General features: G+C 36.1%; 1 protein-coding gene across 1 annotated transcript in view; it reads left to right on the top strand.

Annotated features, from left to right (window-relative positions):
* The window catches only part of LOC140333487 (ubiquitin carboxyl-terminal hydrolase CYLD-like), a 26,650-nt gene extending 7,649 nt beyond the window's left edge, over positions 1–19,001 (top strand). The window contains exons 4-15 of the mRNA XM_072415149.1: positions 2,349–2,411; positions 4,680–4,945; positions 5,447–5,618; positions 5,744–5,885; positions 6,565–6,687; positions 7,940–8,031; positions 8,847–8,910; positions 11,117–11,249; positions 15,444–15,549; positions 16,057–16,175; positions 16,400–16,604; positions 17,430–19,001. Of these exons, the coding sequence (XP_072271250.1) occupies positions 2,349–2,411; positions 4,680–4,945; positions 5,447–5,618; positions 5,744–5,885; positions 6,565–6,687; positions 7,940–8,031; positions 8,847–8,910; positions 11,117–11,249; positions 15,444–15,549; positions 16,057–16,175; positions 16,400–16,604; positions 17,430–17,614 (1,670 nt within the window). The 3' untranslated portion in view covers positions 17,615–19,001. The remainder of the gene's footprint in view (positions 1–2,348; positions 2,412–4,679; positions 4,946–5,446; positions 5,619–5,743; positions 5,886–6,564; positions 6,688–7,939; positions 8,032–8,846; positions 8,911–11,116; positions 11,250–15,443; positions 15,550–16,056; positions 16,176–16,399; positions 16,605–17,429) is intronic.
* Positions 19,002–20,578: the final 1,577 nt, after the last annotated feature.

The following is a 20,578-nucleotide window of genomic DNA, read 5'->3' as shown; positions in this document are numbered from 1 at the left end:
CAAGTGGACATGTAGTAGACGGAGATGATGAGAGAAGAGTTAAGACTTCGTCCACAGTAACAGGGCTGAGGGAGGCCAGTGATGATTTACAGGTGGGAGGGGTGGGTATGGTTTGAGTGGTTCGGTGGGCAGAGACATCATGTTAATTTTGTCTATTTTATCTCTAAAGTAGGTGGCAATGTCTTGGGCAGAGAAGGATGTTGTGGGGGGAGCAGGTGTGGGGTTTAGGGATAGAAGTGTTGTCATGTTCTCTTCCTAAAGAGTGTGGCAAATGTGTACAACTTGGTTTAACAATAAACCATTTACACACAATATGCACCTACAGACTATGCACCTATGTATTAATGTATTAAATTTACCTTTCAATATGTGAAACAGAGCATAATATTAGATTTCCTATAAAGGGCCTCTGTAAAAATAGTGCCCCTGGGGTCCTTGCTCTTGGGCTATCCTCATCAGCCCTCTGTTAATATGAATATTTTCTAGATGTCTGATTAATACTGAGAACAAGGATAGTGTTATCCTTCACATACTTGCATACTTAAAAATCCTTGTGACAATGTGGTAATCAGCCATTGATTCACATAGCATGAATTATACGCTGATTAGCATGATCTTCTCTGTATCCTGATTGTAATCTGAATTTTAAAATACCTTCATTATCGACCTATTCATGTTGAATAGTTAAAAAAACAAAAATTGTGCTTTGAAATACACAAAGGATATATATATATAGAGGTACAGCATACTGCTACTTGAAGACCTATATCTGGGATTCTGACATTGTAGGACAAGGTGCTAAGTCTTATCATTTGACCATTTGGACAGTAGGACGGTTTTTCCAAAATCAATTTATTTATTATCAAATGCAGATGTTCAGAGATGAACGGACAAATAGATTAATATCAATAATATCATATCAACAAATTTCTAGCCTAGCTGTTTTTAAGGATTTCTTTAGGGTCTATTTTTACCTCATAGAGGTAATTTTACATAAAGCCCAGGTTCAGTACAGAGAGAGGAAACAAACTGTTATCTTCCAATGGAGTCACAGACAGTAATAAATATGTGTCCATTTATTAAAGCAAAGTTGCTAAATCAAATGTATAATGTATTTTATTGAGAAAATAAGTTTAGTTGCGATAATTATCTTGAACAAAATGCTGACATATTTTTACACGTTTTCTCTTTCTTATTTATTGTTTATTATTCTTTATTACTCTTTATTATTTATTAAGTGATTTGTAGGATGCAAACACTCAACATGCATTAGCTCTGCCTCTCTTTATGTCTGTTACCTGAACATTTATTGTAAAGTATTGGTGTAAACAACCCCTTACCTGTCCGCTTTATACTTACCTTTCTATCTCCTTTCTCTGCCTCTGAAACACTTGCTGCATCCGAGTAGCATGTGACAATGATTGCTCAGCCTGAACATTGTCATATGACTGAAGTTTTGGCCTCACCATTCCTCCTGTCATCTGGCACTGGCTGATACTGGGGATTTCTATGTTTACAGCAAAATAAGGCACAGCAGGGGGGTGCTCACAAGGTGAATATTGGCATGTTCAGGCTATAGGTTTTTGCAAGCCATTTTGGGTGGTTTTACTGCTCACAACTACTTGCAAAATGATTAACATTGGACTATGGGCCTGATTTATTAAAGCTCTCCAAGGCTGCAGAGGATACACTTTCATCAGTGAAGCTGGGTGATCCAGCAAATCTGAAATGGATTTCTTCAAAATAATTTGCTATTTGTTAGTAAATGTTTTGAGTCCTGGACCAGATCCATTCCAGGTTTGCTGTATCACCCAGCTTCACTGATAAAAGTGTATCCTCTCCAGCCTTGGAGAGCTTTATTAAATCAGGCCCCTTGAGTTTGTTCATAATTGTTTTTTGACAGACAGTAGTTCATTGTTGCTGTTTGCAAATGCTTGTACAGACCTTTTTAAATGTTTGCAAGTAGTCTTTTACATGCAGTTTCAATTTACAGAAAAAGTGAAACAAAAGGAACCAATCTGCTAGTATTTTGGAGAAGCCTGCATAGGTGTTTGCAAGCACCTATGCAGAAAAAACTGTCATGACAGCCTGTTACTGCTTCCAAGCATTTAGTGTTTGATGTGATCTGCCTGCTCTTCAGAGAGTGCACAAAGACCTAGTTAATATGTCACTGGGTGTAAGATAATGTTTGTAATAAATACATGTTGAGGGTAAAAGAGGAACAAGAGAAGGTAAATTGTAAGATAAACTTCAGCTTGATTTTATGTTTTTATCTCTGTGATCTTCCTTATGAATATACTTAAATTTGTAAATTGTAACTAAAATTCGGATCTTTTACTCTGTTTAAGCACCACCACTGGAAGAAGAAAGGAGCAAGAAGCATTGTACTCCAGAGGAGAACACATTGCAAGGTAATATCATTTAGTCAAAACGGTATGGTTTTCATTTTAAATTTACATACAGGAAATGCATGGGTTAAGGACCCATATAATTTTAAGCTATATGCTGCACTGCACTGGCATGCGAGCTAGTAATTATGCCTTTCTGATGAATTTTCTCTGACTTATAAAATAAATTAACGTTAGTGTATATGATTTGCAGGTGGAAGTTTCATAAACGTTAAGGATCATTAAAACTTCAAGGCTAATTGCTGTAAATATTCTCTATATAAACAAATGTCTTATTGATGTAACCCTGAATGATTAACTGTAAATTATTCTGTTTATAAATACTGGACAAGATTGTGCCAACTAAACATTCTTATTTATGCTCACTAGTATTAACCTATGTTTATAAAACATCAACATATTATGCAGCCGCTGTACAGTAAATAGGGGCTACATAAGACAAACCTGCATACTTAACAAGTACAAGCAATGGCACAGGACTACAAGAAGATCCTTACCCAACAAAACTAAGGCTACGTACACACATCAGATGATTCTCATCAAATAATCGCCTCAGGGCTGGAATCAGACGAGAATTTGTCATGTGTACATGTGTGCAACGCTTGTCCATCCTCGTTCATGGATCCGCCGGGATGGGCCAACCGTAATAGGGGAAAGGGTGCAGCGGGGTGTTGCTCTGTCGTTCTCCCCCCTCCCCTCTTCATGGAGCAGAACCGCGTTGTATGTATAGCGCTCATTCATGCATCTTTCAGTCATTTGTTGTAGGAAAAGATCGGGAAAAATCTAACATGTACATGGCCTTAGGATTTAAAAGGTGAGTTACACAAGTAGTACATAGTGGGAGGGGATATTGGATGGTGGTAAATTATTGAAGGGTTTAGAGGCAGATGAAAAAGGGTAGGCAGGTCTAAAATGTTTTTTTTTAAAAGAAATGGTTTTTTTTAAAAGATTTTTTAAAATGCATAGAAGGTACAAGCAAGCCTAATAGGATAAGAAAGGGGGCTCTAGAAAGTGGGAGTTGCTCTAGAGAAGTCTTGGAGCAGTGCATGGAAAGAGGTTATACAGAAGGAACTCAATGATAGGTCATTGGAAGAGCAGTGAGAATGACTTGAAGTGTATGTGTGTATCAGGTCAGAAATGTAGGAAGGAAAATAGCATAGGAGTGATTTAAAAGCAAAGCACAGTAGATTAAATTTGATTTGTAGATGAAAAGAAAGCCATTGTGGAGATTTGCAAGGAGAGGCATCAGATGTGGAAGGAATAGATAAATCTAGTATCAAATTCATGATAAATCATAGAGGGACGAGTCTGGTTAGTTGATGGCCAGAGAAGAGGATTTGTAGTGGTCCGGGGAAGAGATGATAAGAGCATGTGCATGAAGTATGATGGTATCTGGGGACATGTAGGGGCGTATTTCAGAGATGTTGTGGAGGTGGAAGAATTAGGATTTAGGGATATTCTGAATGTGGAGAGTGAATGATAACGTGGATAAAAAAGACCAAGACAATGATTCTGTTTGGTGGCACATTTAAATATAAACCAGTTAAACATTTCACAATTTTTCTGTATTTCTAGGACACAAGGAACTTCACTACAATTTTTATTTTAAACAGTTGTTGTTTCTCTGTGATGAAAAAAAATGCCAATTGAGCAGGCTGCCAGTTCCAAAAACAATCGACGTGATCACTATACAAACAGATTATATCATGGGTGATGCTGTGACCAGCAAACCTTATAAAACCTGACAGCTGAGCAATGTCTTCACCTTACTAAAAACTTGTATTATGGATTATTACAAGTAAATATCCCCTCTACTAAAAAACTTTTAGTAGAGCTTCACATTCACCTCCTACCTCTCACAGTTCATAGTGGCTTTTTAACAGGGTGAAGCACAATCATCATGGTGAGGGGGTTTGCCTCACCATAAATATAGCAATATATTTCTATTTAAGGGTCTCTACTGAAACCTTGCCAAGGCAGGAAGCACTGTAAAAGCAGGAGCAGACAATCTAACAATAATTATTGTATACCATCTATGGTACTTTGTCAGTTATGTAAGCAGTGGTCTATTTAATGTCTATTCGAGTAGAAGCATTTAGTTACAGAGTATTAGAGATTAGTTAGCAAGTGCAAGTAAAAAGTCCAGCAATCCATTTGTGGATAGCCTGTAGATACAGGATAAAAGTAAAATATCATGGATAATATTTAATAATACAGAATTCTTGTTTTTGAAAAAGTTCCACATTAATTAAATAAAATGACATTTCACAGGTGAAGAGCATGAACCACAGTCATTGAACATTACTCGTGAAGTAGAAGCCCAAGAAGGAGCTAACCATCCTTCAGAAGATCATCACCCTCCATCCAGTCTCTATTATCCTCCCGGAAATGACAGCCTGTTCTCTGAATCTGAATCTATAAGACATGGTTTGGAGGTCAATTCCATGGTTGAAGTGAACGATCCTCCCATATATGGAGTAATCCGATGGATAGGACACACCTCTGATTCTTCCGAAACTATTGCTGGTCTTGAAATGGTAAACCATGTTGAATGTGAATTATTCATAAAAAATGCTAAAATAGTTTCATGTGTACTACCAGCTAGTTGAATAAAATAACAATTCATACCATATTCTAGTAACTTCAGCATATTAAGACATTTTTTTTAGAAGCGTGAATCATGTCCAGAACTTTGGATTTGTTGCCAAAAAATGCCCATATATCAAGAGGACATAAGCACACCACTACCAAAAGAAGGCTTTGGTTAGAAATACAGTTAGTAGTAATAAATTGTTAATGAGGCATGTTTTGTTTTCAATTACATTCATTCTACTAGTACATGTCCAGCATATACTACATCCAAGGCATGGCTCTGGAAATAACTGTACCACCTGTCAATGTGCTTATGTTAGCTCTTAACTGATCTTTGAATGTCTGGATAATTATTTAGGATGCTTTTGTCGGAGCCAGAAACCACTGGAACATTTTTACTTTTTATGATTAAAATGTTAAAACAAATTTTGTTATTGTTTCAATAGGAGGAAGAGATTCCCTCTGCCTACACAGATGGAGTTTACAGAGGAGTGAGATATTTTCACTGTGGACCCAATAAGGCCTTGTTTGTGAAATTACGAAACTGCCGCCCAGACTCACGTTTCCTGCATTCCCTGCATGGTCCAACTAACCAGATTCAGAGATGTAATTCAATTGGTAAGCATTGCAGGTTTTTGTTGTTTTTAGGAGTTTCATGGGAATATTGTGAGATGCAATTGACAAAAATGACAAGGTTTAGTTATTTTTATTTTTTTTACTTTCGCTATCTATTTGCATTACAGCATTCCAAGAGTATACTAGCGAATGTGTTGAGGAGAATACCCCACCTGCAACAGACATTGAAGGATTGGAACGCATGATTGGATGGAAAAAGGGGATTCAAGGGCACTGCAATTCATGTTATTTAGATGCAACATTATTCTGGTACAGAAACATAACTACACCATTCTGCTATAGCACACATTCTACTAGGCCTATTATAATTTGTATTACATCATAAAGTAATTCAGTTCATGGTTTGTAATTATTGAGCCCTAACACTACCACAACTAATTTATTAAGGATGATGACTACAAGTCGTTGTAAATGACTATTTTGGCCCATTTCATGGGCAAGTTAATACTTGTTGAAGATGGTTCATAATTTTAGTATACATTGGACCTGATTTTATAATCCAAGTGAAGCTGGGTGATCAGGCTCATTGTCTGAGTGCCAGATTTTAACTAAAGTGCAGTTACAGATTCATAGTAATCAGTGTATGTGTATATATATATATATATATCTATATATATACAAATATATATATATAAATAAAATGCACAATTTATTATATATATTATATATATATATTCGGGTTGCTGGTGGTGGCATGCTTTCAAATGTCTTGTAATCCTTTATGTCAACCTTTTTCCAAATATTATCTAGTCTTGTAGCTTAAACACTCTCCCCCGACTCTCCGGCAGATTCAGCTCAACTCACCTACACACTGACCCTCCTGTGGACCCAACATGGTATCCAGCATGGATAATATATATATATATATATATATATAATCTTTTCTATTATGTAAATATGTACTTTCAACTTTTTTCTTCTTTCCCAGTATGTTTGCAAGCTCCTCAGTACTGGATACTATGCTGCTTCGTCCTCCAGATAAGAATGATAGCGAATCATATGTTGGTACCCGAGACTTGCTGCGCACTGAAATAGTTAACCCTTTGCGGAAGTGAGTACACGTGTTAAAGAATAAGTGATAAAAATGTATTTAAACCCCTACAATAAACTTCTGCTATTTGTTGTCTTTTGTCTGTTTAATAAACTACTAGAAGCATTTTATTTTATCTATTTGATAAGAACAGTATATAAACATATTGATTTTGATATTTTTTGGAAATTCAGAGCTTTTCATTTTTATCAGCACACTTCCTTAGTCTTTAAAGCCCTCCTGGTTGTTATCATGGACTACATGATAAAAAAAAACTGTATTTTGTACAGATCTGAAAGTAAAAAATGCTTGAGTGGTTTAGCTGCAGAAACTGGGTAGGGCTGCCTCCAGTCCACAATAATTCTGTGTGCTCTCAGTCCACAACAAAATCTAAGACCTGCATGCAATTCTGTGGATAGTAGAGTTCTAGGAGTGTTTTGCATGGATGTGGAAGGGGCTTAGCACATACAAATGTATTAAACAGCCTTTCATAACATTCCTAACATGGGGGAACACTTGGAGTAACTTTCAGGTCTGGTATAACCCCTCACGTAGTGTATCATATATTTTCCATTAATGCAACAGGGAACAGGGTATCTCCATAACTTCCATACTAAACTTGTGCAGTAATTTTAGTGTAGTAGGCAATTTTGCAGGGTTGGTGGTTGGTATTTTTTTTCTGATTTTTCATTTCCTTTTTAATTTTTTACAAGATTTAGGGCCCAATCTGCAATCACAGTGCAATGTGCAGATCAAATCAAATCTCTTGACTTTCTAGTTGTCTTCCTCATATTCCTTACTCTCTGCAGCTTTCTCAACTTTATTACTATTTTTCTTTTATTTTTTTTCCCTCTCTTTATTCTCTGTCTCACGTTTCCCTCTGAAGGCCACAGTATACCGTTATTTTCATTAAATCTCTGCTTAAAAATGTAATGTTCAATTGCAAAGTATTTGTTCACTTTAACTTACATGGATGTACCACTGGCAGGTAATATTTAGTTGTTTTTTTAACAAATGAAGCAGCCAATGCCAATACAGATTCATTATTTGGGCTGTCTTCTTTTGCTGGTAGCATTTACTAATGTTTGTCTTTGCATGGCTATTAATCACTTTAAAATCATGTAGTTTATTACTTTATGTGCTGTAAACCGTTTTTTCCCATGTAAAAGTAATAGAAAAAGTGATATGAAAATATGTAAATGGTTATGGTTTATAAATCAGAGTATGCATTTATCCTTGAGTTATCTTTCTGTAATGTGTTATGTTTGTCTAGGAATGGGTATGTATGTGCCACCAAAGTAATGGCCCTGAGGAAGATTTTGGAGGCTGCAGGGAAAAGCACTGGCTTCACCAATGAAGAAAAAGGTGACATATCTTTTATTGTATTATAGAAATGCAGGTTCATACATAAAGCTGTTTGCCCCCAGCATCCAAAACTGTTTACCATTACATTTCTACTGAGTCTGAGTTGCAAACTCTATTCTTCAAACCTAAAACTAATAGCACTAATTAACAGTAAGTTCTAATTCTTGATGAGAGACTTCCACTTATATATTACCATTTGTAAAAAAGCACTAATAAAAATGATGACATATGTCCAATATAAAATCGACACTTACTTTCTAAGGTCCACTCTGTGCCACCATTCTTTTGGCTCCTATCTTTTTTGCTGGCCCCAATGACACAACCCCATCCATAGCACATTTCTGCACGTGCACACTGGACACCTTCATCTTAACATAACTGGTCCTGTTCACTCCTGACAACAAAAACCATACACGTGCTCCTGACAAGACACTCCAAGCAAGTGCATTGGTCGTCAACACCTCCTGCATTTGCACTCAAACCCTACCCAGGAAATATTTTTTGGTTAGCAAATACGTTTGCACCCCAATGCACCATTCTGCACATACACCTATTCAAGGCATGAAAAGAAAAAGACTGAGCAACCCCAGAAAACAGGGATTGATATCACCCTAGGCCTAGGTCTGGGCAATACATCATTGGGGAAAATTAAATGAACACCAGGAAGACCCTGCTATTTTGCATAGCAGCAATGAAAAAGCAGTAAGGCTTTAAAAAGTCCATTACTTTTTCCTGAATAGGCAAGGTAACAGCTTCCCTTTGAAATAAAAAGTTTAATCACAAATAATTCTGTTTCTGTTTTTTCATGTTTACAGATCCTGAGGAGTTTCTAAATCAGTTATTCCAGGTTCTTAGGGTAGATCCTCTCTTTTTTATCAGGTAAATCAAAAATTAATTAAATAAATTAAAACATTTGCATTCAGTCTTTATTGAATAAAGAATCTATAGTAACCAAAACAATTAGTGGTTTTTTTCTGCATGATTTAGTAGTAGAAAACAAAGAAAAATACACAATGAATATATTTGCAGCAACTATACTGAAGCCTAAAAAGTTAACATTCAAATTAGTTATCTATCTAAGGATTACATAAGAGAATTGCATAAAAATACACATATATTGGCATTACCTAAATATCTGTGACATTTGTATTCTTGTCTGGGTTAGTGTGTATTTCTTTCCCTTGTTGCTGTTAGGATAATTACCAGCAGAATTAAACCTCACTGAATATAGACTCGGGGCAGGTTGAAATGTGAGGTTTGGCATTTTGTGTAGCACACAGACCTATCACTGGTTTTACAATCTGGGGCTTAAATACTTAACTAGTGGCCACACATTCCACTGCTGTCATAAACATCCACAGGCCAGGGGACCTCCTTATTATTTATTATGAATATTATTACACAGTATATATAATATATATATATATATATATATATATATATATATATAGCGCCGACATATAGTGCAGTGCTTTACAAAGGCCATAGTCATGTCACTAGCTATCCCTCAAAGGAGCTCAAAATCCAATGTCCCTACCATAGTCATTTGTCTTTTTTAATACAGTCTAAATTTTAGTCAATTTTGGGGGGGAAGTACACAAATAAATGGATCATATTAATACAGAGTACACAACCGTTGTTTTTCTTTTTTAGTTTTTTACTGGTGTCAATTTTTTTGTGTAGAGACAGCCATCTTTTCCTGCCTGCCCATCCCTGTTGCTTGGATGTCCATGTGTTTAAGCATGTCATAAGGGAGTACAATACATAGACAAACAGTGCCTGTTTATCGCAAAGAAGACAATAATAATCAGACAAGGTTTTCACTAACAATTCTTCCTGATAAGCCTTAAGATGGCAATATCTCCATGTAGCTCATGGATAATAAAAGAAAAACAAAAAATAAAATCTAACGTCCAGCTAGAGACTGCTGTTATTCTTTGGCACATTTTATCATTGAGCATATCGAAACTCAAAATCAAAAATGTTATACATTGTGGCTTATTAGTAGCTTGATGTGGTTGAAGTATTACTTTATTTTTTGGGCTTTTTTATTTTCACCTTGTGATTCTGCCAGTAACACATTTCCTGAAGTAGTCTGTGCAGTCACTCACAGCACTGTATTTATGGAGAAGATGCTTTTTAACCCTAGGCTGCTCTTCTGTTTCAACAACAAACTCCTTTCTCCTTTCCAATACTTAGGGCCTGATTTATTAAAGCTCTCCAAGGCTGAAGAGGATAAACTTTTATTGGTGAAGCTGGGTGATTCAGGAAACCTGGAATGGATCTGGTCCAGGAAAGAAAACATTTGACAAATAGCAAATTACTTTTAAGAAATCCATTCCAGGTTTGCTGGATCACCCAGCTTCACTGATGAAAGTGTATCCTGTCCAGAGAGAGTGCCTTGGAGAGCTTTTATAAATCTGACCCATAGAGACAAGTTTTTTGAAGTCTATGGGTGATAGCTGGGAAAGCTGGTAACATTGTTCACATTAAAGAGCATTTAAAGAGCGTAAATACCCCTTCACAGAAGGCTTGCAGGCTTCAGACCTCAATCTCAAGCATTAACTCAAAAAAGTCAAGCAATACCACGTATATTGATTGCTGTATTGATGCTGTATTGTTAAGAAGCATACAGGCTTCTTTTACAATAGCGTGTATCTAGCATGTTAATAGGTTGTTATAGTCCGCAGGTAGAAATGTAATGTTCCTCAAAGAAACGATAAATATTGGCCAAACATACCATCTATATGTATCCAATTCTAGTCATTGATTAAAGTACCTGTTTAAAGGTTTTGTTTTATACCTTATTTCATACAGATTCCCATTATCAGCATTAAATATGGGACGAAGGTTTTAATAAATTGGGAACTTTATGTGCATGTTTGGTGACCACAAACAGCTCCACATATTCATAGCCCCTTTATTACACGTCTCAGCCATGTCTTTTTTACACTTTCTACCAAGCAACAGGTCCTAACCAATAAAGATTTTTTTATTCATTTTAATATGTAAATCTTATTTTCCAAAACTTGCAAGATGTGTTTTAGTAGAATCTTATCAAAACAACTGTAATTTTTCCATTTAGGACACCCAGGAAGAAGCCACAGGGTTGCATATTCTATCAGATCTTCATGGAGAAGAGACAGTCAGTGGATGTGCCTTCAGTGCAGCAGCTGCTGGAATGGTCTATGGTTAATGGGGATCTCAAGTTCACTGAGGTAAAACATCATTTGAAAGCTGTGTATGGAAATTATTAGAGACCCTGATACACCTTATTATTAGTACAATAATCTAACCAGACAATACTTTTGAAGCTAAACGAATGGCTTAAGTCCTGGTGTAGAAGGGATAGGTTTGGGTTCTGGCAGAAGTATGCTGCATGGCAGCTTCAGAAGCCCAAAAGCAAAATAAAAATTTGTGGAAAAGTAAAATAAAACCTTTGGAAGTATGACGATAAAAGAAAAAATAAAATAGGGCACAATATTGCACTGAACAGATAAATAACAAAGGATAATAATGATATTTATATTTATTATTAGGCATTGCATACCACTTTAAAATCAGGATGCAAACACTTTGGTGGAGTTATTTCACTTGTGATTTAAATAATAATAAAGCTTAGTCTACTAAATACTGATGTATTCATAATCTGGTAGACGGAATCACCCACTGGGACTTACCATATACAACATCTTCATCTTGTTTAGCGTTATACATAGGCAGAATGTAATAAGACCTAGATTTGGATAGCACAGAAAGAATTAAAACTCCCGTCACATTTTCCTGTAGTCGAATGCTCTCTGTTGGAGAGATTGCTTCACTTCCTGTATTGTAAAAAAGGTCTCGCTAGGAACTTTTTAAGTTAAGTAGGCAAATGCTAGAATGTTCATCTCTATATTTTTTTTCTCACACCTTTAAACTTTGTTGCAAGAACAGGAAGTAAAGGGAATTCTCTCTAATCTCTGATGACAGGGGTTCTAACTTTTTTCCATTTTATCCAAAACTAAAAAAAAGACTTTAAGGTATTGCTATATTTTATAAGTGTTATAAGAACATACAGCTAGTTACCAAAATGTATGCACTATAGTTGCACCAGGCTTCTGCAGAGAAGAACGTTTGTAGTCAGAAGCCAAGTTTGGAAACAGTGAGGTTATTGTACTAGCAACTATTTGTAAGATGTGGGAGAAAAGTGTTTTAATCATAGGGGATTTCAACTACCCTGACATTGACTGGAGTAATGGCACTACAGGAACAGCAAAAGGGAGGAAATTTGTGAATTTAATACAAGATAATTTTATGGTACAGTTTATAGAAGCCCCAACTAGAAATGATACTCTGCTGGACCTAGTTCTTTCTACCAATGCAGAGCTTATACCAAATGTGCATATAAAGAGAATCTGGGTAGCAGTGACCATAATATGATTTAATTTAATGTAAGCTGTAAACAGGAAGCAAAAACAGGAAAGATAAAAACATTTAATTTTAAGAAGCAAATTTTCCATTTGCTCTCTGTGGGCGGCTCTCTGTGACTTGGACTGGGAGACAATATTGTCCTCAAAGAACACAGAACAGAAATGGGAATGTTTCAAGTCTGTTCTACAAAAGCAAACTGTAAAATATATTCCAATGGGTAATAATAAATAGGAGGTTAAAATTAAATGTGGCTTACAGCTGATGTTAAAAAAGCCATAAGGAACAAGGAAAGGGCATTCCAAAAATATAAAAAATGAAGGATCATCTTAATCATTTTAAACCTATAAAGAATATAACAAAAGATGTAAAAAGCAAATAAAATGTGCAAAACTTCAAAATGAAAGACAGATTGCAAAGGAAAGTAAGGCAAACCCCCCAAAAATTTTCAAATATATTAATAGCAAAAAATTCAGGTCTGAGCATGTAGGCCCCTTAAAGGATATCGCTGGGTTGGTAACTGGGGATAAAGACAAGGCAGATTTACTAAACAGTAGCTTTTAGCTCTGTGTACACGAAGGAAAATGGCAGATCTCAAGTCCAAATTCATAATAGCAATGTCACTGCCTTAAATGAATCACAATGGCTCAGAACTGATATGATGGGAAAAATTAAGTTTGAAAAAGCACCAGGACCTGATGGATTACATCCACATGTCCTGAAAGAGCTGAGCCCAGTTATTTCAAAGCCATTATTTCTAATTTTTAGAAACTCCTTAGTCACTGGCAAGGTACCGATGGATTGGCGTAAGGCCAATGTGGTTCCTATCTTCAAAATGGGAGCAAAGTCATTACCAGGTAACTACAGACCCATTCGTTTAACGTCCATAGTTGGAAAGGTCTTAGAAAGTTTGATAAGAGCCACAAAGAGGAGTTTCTGCTAGAAAACAATATTATAAGTGATAGTCAGCATGGCTTCAGAAAGACCGAAGTTGTCAAACAAATTTACTCTCTTTTTATGAGGAAGTAAGTAAACAGGTAGACAGTGGAATAGCAGTTGATATAGTGTACTTGAACTTTGCTAAAGCATTTGACACTGTACCCCACAGACGGTAATGCAATATAGGGTCGATAGGTTTAGAAAAGTCAGTCTGTAAATGTATAGAGAATTGGCTTAATAAAGATCGCATCCAGAGAATTGTAATTAATGATTCATAACTCTGAATTGTCTAAGGTTATTAGTGGTGTACCCCAGGGTTCAGTGTTGGGGCATTTACTGTTTAACATCTTCATAAATGATATAGAGTTTGGGATTAAAAGTATAATTTGTGTGTTTGCAGATGACACCAAACTATGTAATGGAATTAGGTTCTTACAGGATGTCTATAATCTACAAGCAGACCTGGATGTACTGTTTGATTGGGCAGCCAAGTGGCAAATGATATTTAATATAGATAAATGTAAACTTATGCACTTGCATGCTTCATACTGTCTAGGGGGAATACATTTGGGGGAGTCAGAAATGGAAAAGGATCTGGGGGTTCTGTTAGATCATAGACCTATTAACCGCATGAAATGCTAAGCTGCAATATCTAAAGCTAACAAAGTACTTTCCTGTATTAAAAGAGGAATAGACTGCAGAGATGGAGACATTATCCTGCCCTCATACAAAGCATTGGTCAGACCACGTCTGGAATATGCAGTCCAGTTTTAGGCACCAGTTCACAAAAAGAACATTGTGGAATTGGAGAGAGTGCAGAGATGGCCAACTAAATGTATAAAAGGAATGGAGGAGCTCAGCTATGAGGAGAGATTAGCTGAACTGAATCTATTCTCCCTTGAGAAGAGACGTTTAAGGGGGATATGACCCTGTATAAATAAATAAATGGTCCATATAGAGAACTCTCTTCCCCATTATTCACTTTGAGATCATTACAAAGCACAAGGGGGCACTCTTTGCGTCTGGAGGAAAAGAAGTTTAAGCTCTGGATAGGGAAGGGATCCCTTCTTTGTAAGGTCTGTGAAAATGTGGAATCAGCTCCCTCAGGAAGTAGTTTCAGTAATTCAACTACTATTGATTGCTTTAGGAAAAAGCTGGATGTTTTTCCTAGAATCACAGAATATAAGTGAGTATTAGGGCTTTAATGTAAAAATAACAGAGACTGTTGATCCAGGGAACATCCGATTGCCTCATGGAATTAGGAAGGAATTTTGTTTCCCCTGTTGAAGCAAATTGTACCAGGGTTTTTTTTGCCTTCCTCTGGACCAACTATGTCTTATAGGGTTTTATATCTGGGATATGTTTATTTTCCCTAGTGGTTGAACTTGATGGACTTGAACCTTCTATGTAACTATGTAGCAGCACAAAGCGTACCGTAATGCAGATACAGGTTAGGAGCTTCACTTCGAACACCAAAATGGAAACAATTGTGATTGTAGTGACTTTGACAATTATATGATTGTTGGTGACATATTGGCTGGTTTAGGTATTGATGTAATGGCTGACCTTATAGGATTTTTACTCACAGCAATGTAGAGTTTATATAAAGTGGTACTGCAGTGGGTACAGTTGAATGTCATGGACATTTGAAGATCAGAAAATGTATCCTGACCCTATTAAATCTCAGTTTTGCTGAAACAAATAGACAGGCAGGTTAATGAATCTAAATTACACAGAACACATTTGGGATGATGTAGCATAGGAGATTTACATGTTTATTGCCATTTTTTAATTATAGACCAGAAAAAATGTTTGTGTGATCTATGTCACAAAGAATGGAGGCTAAATGAGAGTTAAGAGAGTCAGAACCAGTGTAAGAGTTCCTGATAAGTTGCTTTGTGAGTGTTTATCCTTACCAAAAGACATAACTTGATGGCTTTGATGTTAGTATTACTGCCTTTCAGCATTGGGGTTTGTTTCCACCCAGTTTCTGTCTGCATGGTGTTATTAGTTCCTCCTTATATTTTTGCAAAAAGGTAATAGTTGCTTCTGTCATGTGCCAGGTTCCATCTTGCCTCATCATTCAGATGCCCAGAGATGGAAAGAACAAGATGTTTCCAAAAATTATTCCAACTCTGCAACTGGACATCACTGATCTTCTTGAAGATGGTAATTAAAATTGAAAGTTAAACACATAACACATATACAATACATATAGGGAAGTTGACATGGCGCTGTCTGCACATCCCTATCTGGCAGGGCAGGAGACCTGATTTTCTCTGCTTCACTTAAGTCTTGTCCTTCCCCCTAACCTGTGACTGAACAGTGAAGGGCCCCAGTCTGAACTTTGTTGGACAGTGGTTTTGGAGGAGGCGAATGCCGGGTCATATTCAAGAACTTACACTACTTTAATTTGAAATATACATTTAATAATGCGTTAAATACATACAGCAGCATTACTTTTTGTTTGTCATATCAGCTTGCAATTCTTTAATATTTGCTCATGTTATATCCTGCTATTGGCAATGAAGTTTCAAAGTTGCAACATCTTGCTGTTGTTTGTGTCTGCTTGGTATAGGTAATAAAATGCCATGACATGCTATGCATATTTTTCCAGCCGAAAATACCATTTGTAAATCTAGAACTTTAATATCAGTTTCCTTCTGTTTCTTACAGCCCCAAGGCAATGCTGTATTTGTCAGTCTCTGGCAGTAGCGGAGTGTCTTGACTGTTACGAGGACACAGGGATCACACCAGGTCACATAAAACAATACTGTTCTATCTGCAGTAGACAGGTGAGACTCTCCTGTCAATAAACTTTTTATTTCTTGAAGTCTCTAAAAATATAGTTGCCTGAAATCTATAGTAACCTATTCACAGTTTCTTTTCAAATTTTAAAAATATGAAATTCTGAACCTCATTATTTGCTTTGTGCCCCATTTTTTAAGGACATTTGTATTCAAGTTATTATTTCTTATGGCCTTTTTGGTGCTCTAACAGTACATTCTCTTCTGAACAGGTCCATCTTCACAGGAAGCGTTGCAGCCACCATCCCAGGGAACTGTGTGTGCCTAATCTAAATGGACAAACTGTGTTCCAGAGACAGTATCTGCAGCTCTTTGCTGTCCTTTGTATAGAAACTAGCCATTATGTTGCCTTTATTAGACTGAACTCCCAGAATCGACCCATGTGGGCTTTCTTTGACAGCATGGCTGACAGAGAAGGTGGGTTATCAATGTCTGATATCTATGTTTTTTAGTTTCAGTTTTTTTCCTATTTAGAAAGCAAAGTGAGTTAACTCATACAAAGTCAATGTCACATACCTTAAAATATGATAGGGGTAAATGGATAGTATGTGCACTCCATGGCTAGTCCAAGCTGGGGGTATCTATATGTGAACCAGGATATTTCAAGCTCTGACAATTTTATTTACTTATATTTGGTAGTCTGTTACAAATATCCATACACACACAGTTACAGAAGTGTCATACTTGGTACTACTTATTCATAAAGAATTAGAAACTGTCCTATCACTCATTCAGATGTTTCTGTTCTGTTGCCTTTTGTAGAAAATAGAAGAGCTTTGGTTTATGTCTTATGCACACAAAATTTAATGTACACTATTTATAACATGTTGGTGCTATATAAATCCTGTATAGTTATGTATAATAATAGAAAGTTGATACTAAAAGTTCTGTTGATTATAGATAACTGCTAGAAAAAAAATTAGTAATAGAAAGAACCAGCAATGTTTTGGTGTTTATCCTTTAGAAACAGACTTCCATTCCATGGAGATGAAGAACTGTGACTGCATGCAGTAGATCAGTTCATGTGTAGCTGTGAGGCAGGGGAAGAATAGTGCCCTTTTCTATCCCAACATTATATGAACATAACTGGCCTCTTTTTGTTCAGCCTGCTATAGCTTAAAGCAAATCTAAATACACACAAACACACACACACAGTACTTACTGATAATTGAAATTCAATGTTATACCTATTGTTCATACATCCCTTACAATTAAGTTTATCAATCTTTTGTTCTTCAATAGGGGGACAGAATGGATTTAACATCCCCAGAGTGATTTACTGTCCAGAGGTGACAGAGTACCTGGAAATGAGCCCTGAAGTGCTCCAACGGCAAGACCCAAAGAGCATGCCAGCATATGCTCACCGGCTACTATGTGATTCTTATATGTGCTTATATTACAGTCCTGAGCTTAGTCTTTACAAATAACAGAATACAAGGGCTAGTGACTGATTTATGAAAGGTCTCTGGGTTTTCAGCTTTGTTCCAGTCTATTAAAATCAAAAAGAAATTTAGTACATTGGTTAGGTTCTTTCCTAATATATTGTACGCTGGTCCTAAATATTTGCACTTTATAGAAAATTATTGCTACTTATCAGTGCCCCCCAAGCAACATAATTTTTAGGTCCCTGTTAGTGCATTTTAAATGGATTTTCAGCATCACCAGGAAAGCCTTCTTGTAGCCTCCAAGCCCTATAAAAGGTGGAAAACACCTTACTTGGAAACTGTATGTTTTTTAAGCAAATACACATTGGAACTTAAGCTTATAGTTTGCTAAAGTGCTCTTTATCATAAATGAATGTTATTTTATAAATAAAATACTTATTTTCATATTTTTCTTTTTTGTTGCATCACAGTGCTGCTGGTCTTCTGCAGCCTTTTTGCAAGAATGTTCTGTCTACAAAAAAGTGATCCAGTAATAGCTGCATGTCATTTGCCAGGGTTGGTGACTACAGTGGACCATGCCTAAATATTGTTGTAAGGCTATTTTTATAAAACAGAGACTCTGACATTTCCTCAAACATTCCCTGGTGGCAATCAATTACTGCCATTGAAACACATTCACCTGGAAGATTCCCACGAGGGAATATCTAATTTCCTGTTTTATTAAGTGCCCAAACAAGTACTTTCATGGCTAAGTCACCTGGTATTATTTACATTCACTTGCATTCAAATATGCAAAATGGTTATGATTTCATGGTAGTCGCATCAAAAGTGGTATTATAACATGCTAATCTTCTCAGTACAAGAGCTATAACAAGAGGAATTATCTGCTATTTTGTAAAATCAAAAAAAAAAAAGTTTTGCAAACATACCTGTCGCAGCTTAGAAAGAGTAAGGCATATCAGTTTTTTGTGTCCCAATGCACATGATGAGGGTCCCCCAAAAACAAGTTATTAAGTTTAAACAGGTCCAAAAGAAATATTTGTTGCTTATAATGACCAATTTACAAATTAGTTTCAATAAAAAAAAAAAAAAAAAGGTGAAACTCTGTAGATTGCTATTGGCCAGAGTCCTGGTTTTGTGCTTGTTTTTGTGATGAGGTACATAGTGGTGCTTGGTATCCTAATCAGCACTGTTCAGAACAATTGCTTTCAGTGCCCATCAGCCTAACATTGCAGTAGTTCTGCCCTTACTAAGATCTCAACTTTGGGCTGGTTCCCATTGTACATTCCATATGTTTCTAACCATTCTCCAAGCTTTTTACAGCATAAAAATTCAGGAAATTAATTCCACTGTGCTGGTACAGTATGTTTTCAAAATGAATGTACACCATGACTGCCTTATCAATAAAAATATTTTAATAATGTGGAAATGTTGTTTGGAATGAATTGAAAAACTCTAAGTGAAAATTGATAATATTTAAGCTTACTTAGTCTACAAAGTGTATATGGAATAATTCATGGCACATAATTATCTTGTGCAAAGATCAAACTAGCAACAAATAGGAGTATCCATTTACATAGTACATTTCAGTTTATGAATCAGTTCATTAGGTGATAACTGCCCTCTATGATTAGGCTGAAATCTTGAAAACAGCTAAATACACAATTTCAATGCATACATGGGAGTTGTTATACCGGCAGATGGTATCTGTTTTTACTCTGTTTATACAGACTATGCTGTACAGTCAGAATCATGATTTTTTAACTAAAACAGCTAGGTCACCTCCCTAACCACAACCTGGATATAAACAGCCCATCCACCATCCTATTTTGCTGTCTGTCAGCATGTGAACAGTTAACATACTTGCATGAAACACACCTGATTGGTTCATTGAGCTAACCTTCCCTCTCCCAAATGTAGGTATGTGTGTGTGTATATATTATATATATATATATATATATATATATATATATATATATATATATATATATACCTTCTAACAAATAAGTAAATTGCAAATAACTTTTTAAATATTTAAACATTTAAAAGTAACTTTTAGTGACTATATACCCATTGCAGATTGTTTTAAAGCTACGTAAAGATAATTTTATTTGCTTATGTCTCGCATTATTGCTGCTTGTAATGACATGGACCTCATAGCTGTGATGACAATACAGGAAGCCCTGTTACATTTATGCCCAAGTGCTGTTTATTTTTAAACACATGGTTAATGCACACTGCAGATGGCAGCTATTTGTTTAAATACAGACAACCTGCTGTATTCTAACAAACCATAGATTTGAAAGTGGTTCATGTTTGCTTTTATTTAGTGTAGGCTGGGAGCCAGACCCCTGCTTGGTAAAATGAGATCTCTTTTATGTGTAGGTAGAACCAAGCAGGGATAGCAATTAATTTAAAGTTATTTTTATGTTGCAGATTTTGTGGCCCATAACCTGAAATATAAAAGTAACCATTTGTCTTGTGTGGGTGTTTAGCAGCTGTGTCCTACTGTAATTATTCTAGTCTGGATGAAGGTATAATTTTTAAGGTACCTATTTTAGCAAAGGGCTATGTTTAAAATTAATAAAAATAACTTTTTATAATGGTAGATGTGTTTCTAACATTTCCTTTTTTTTATTTGGGACAAAAAAACATATAAAGTATGTAGGCACCAGAGTAAAAGTATTGAGGCGGAAAAGCCATATATGTTTAACCTTGATTGTGGTTTAGGATTGGTGAGGAATACAGATCACACTCCTTTTAAGTTTGAGCTGCAGAAGCAATTGGGTGGATCTGCAGCCTGGCCATCCAATCCACTACTCCACCTGCCAGAATACCTGGCTTATTGCAAAAAGCTGGGAAAAACTCACACGAATTGGCTGTGCTGGAAATTTAGGAGACTTTCTATCCTGTATGTATCTAAGAATGCAAAGAGGTCTCATGCTGAAATGTGAGTTTAATTATTTGAGCCATGGCCAAGGCAATGGGCTTTATATTACAGCGGAA

The sequence above is a fragment of the Pyxicephalus adspersus genome, chromosome 6 (genome assembly GCF_032062135.1).
Source record: "Pyxicephalus adspersus chromosome 6, UCB_Pads_2.0, whole genome shotgun sequence".
NCBI classification, from domain to species: Eukaryota; Metazoa; Chordata; class Amphibia; order Anura; family Pyxicephalidae; genus Pyxicephalus; species Pyxicephalus adspersus.
The sequence above is the reverse complement of the archived record's forward strand: the minus strand, read 5'-3'. Positions and strand labels throughout refer to the sequence as shown.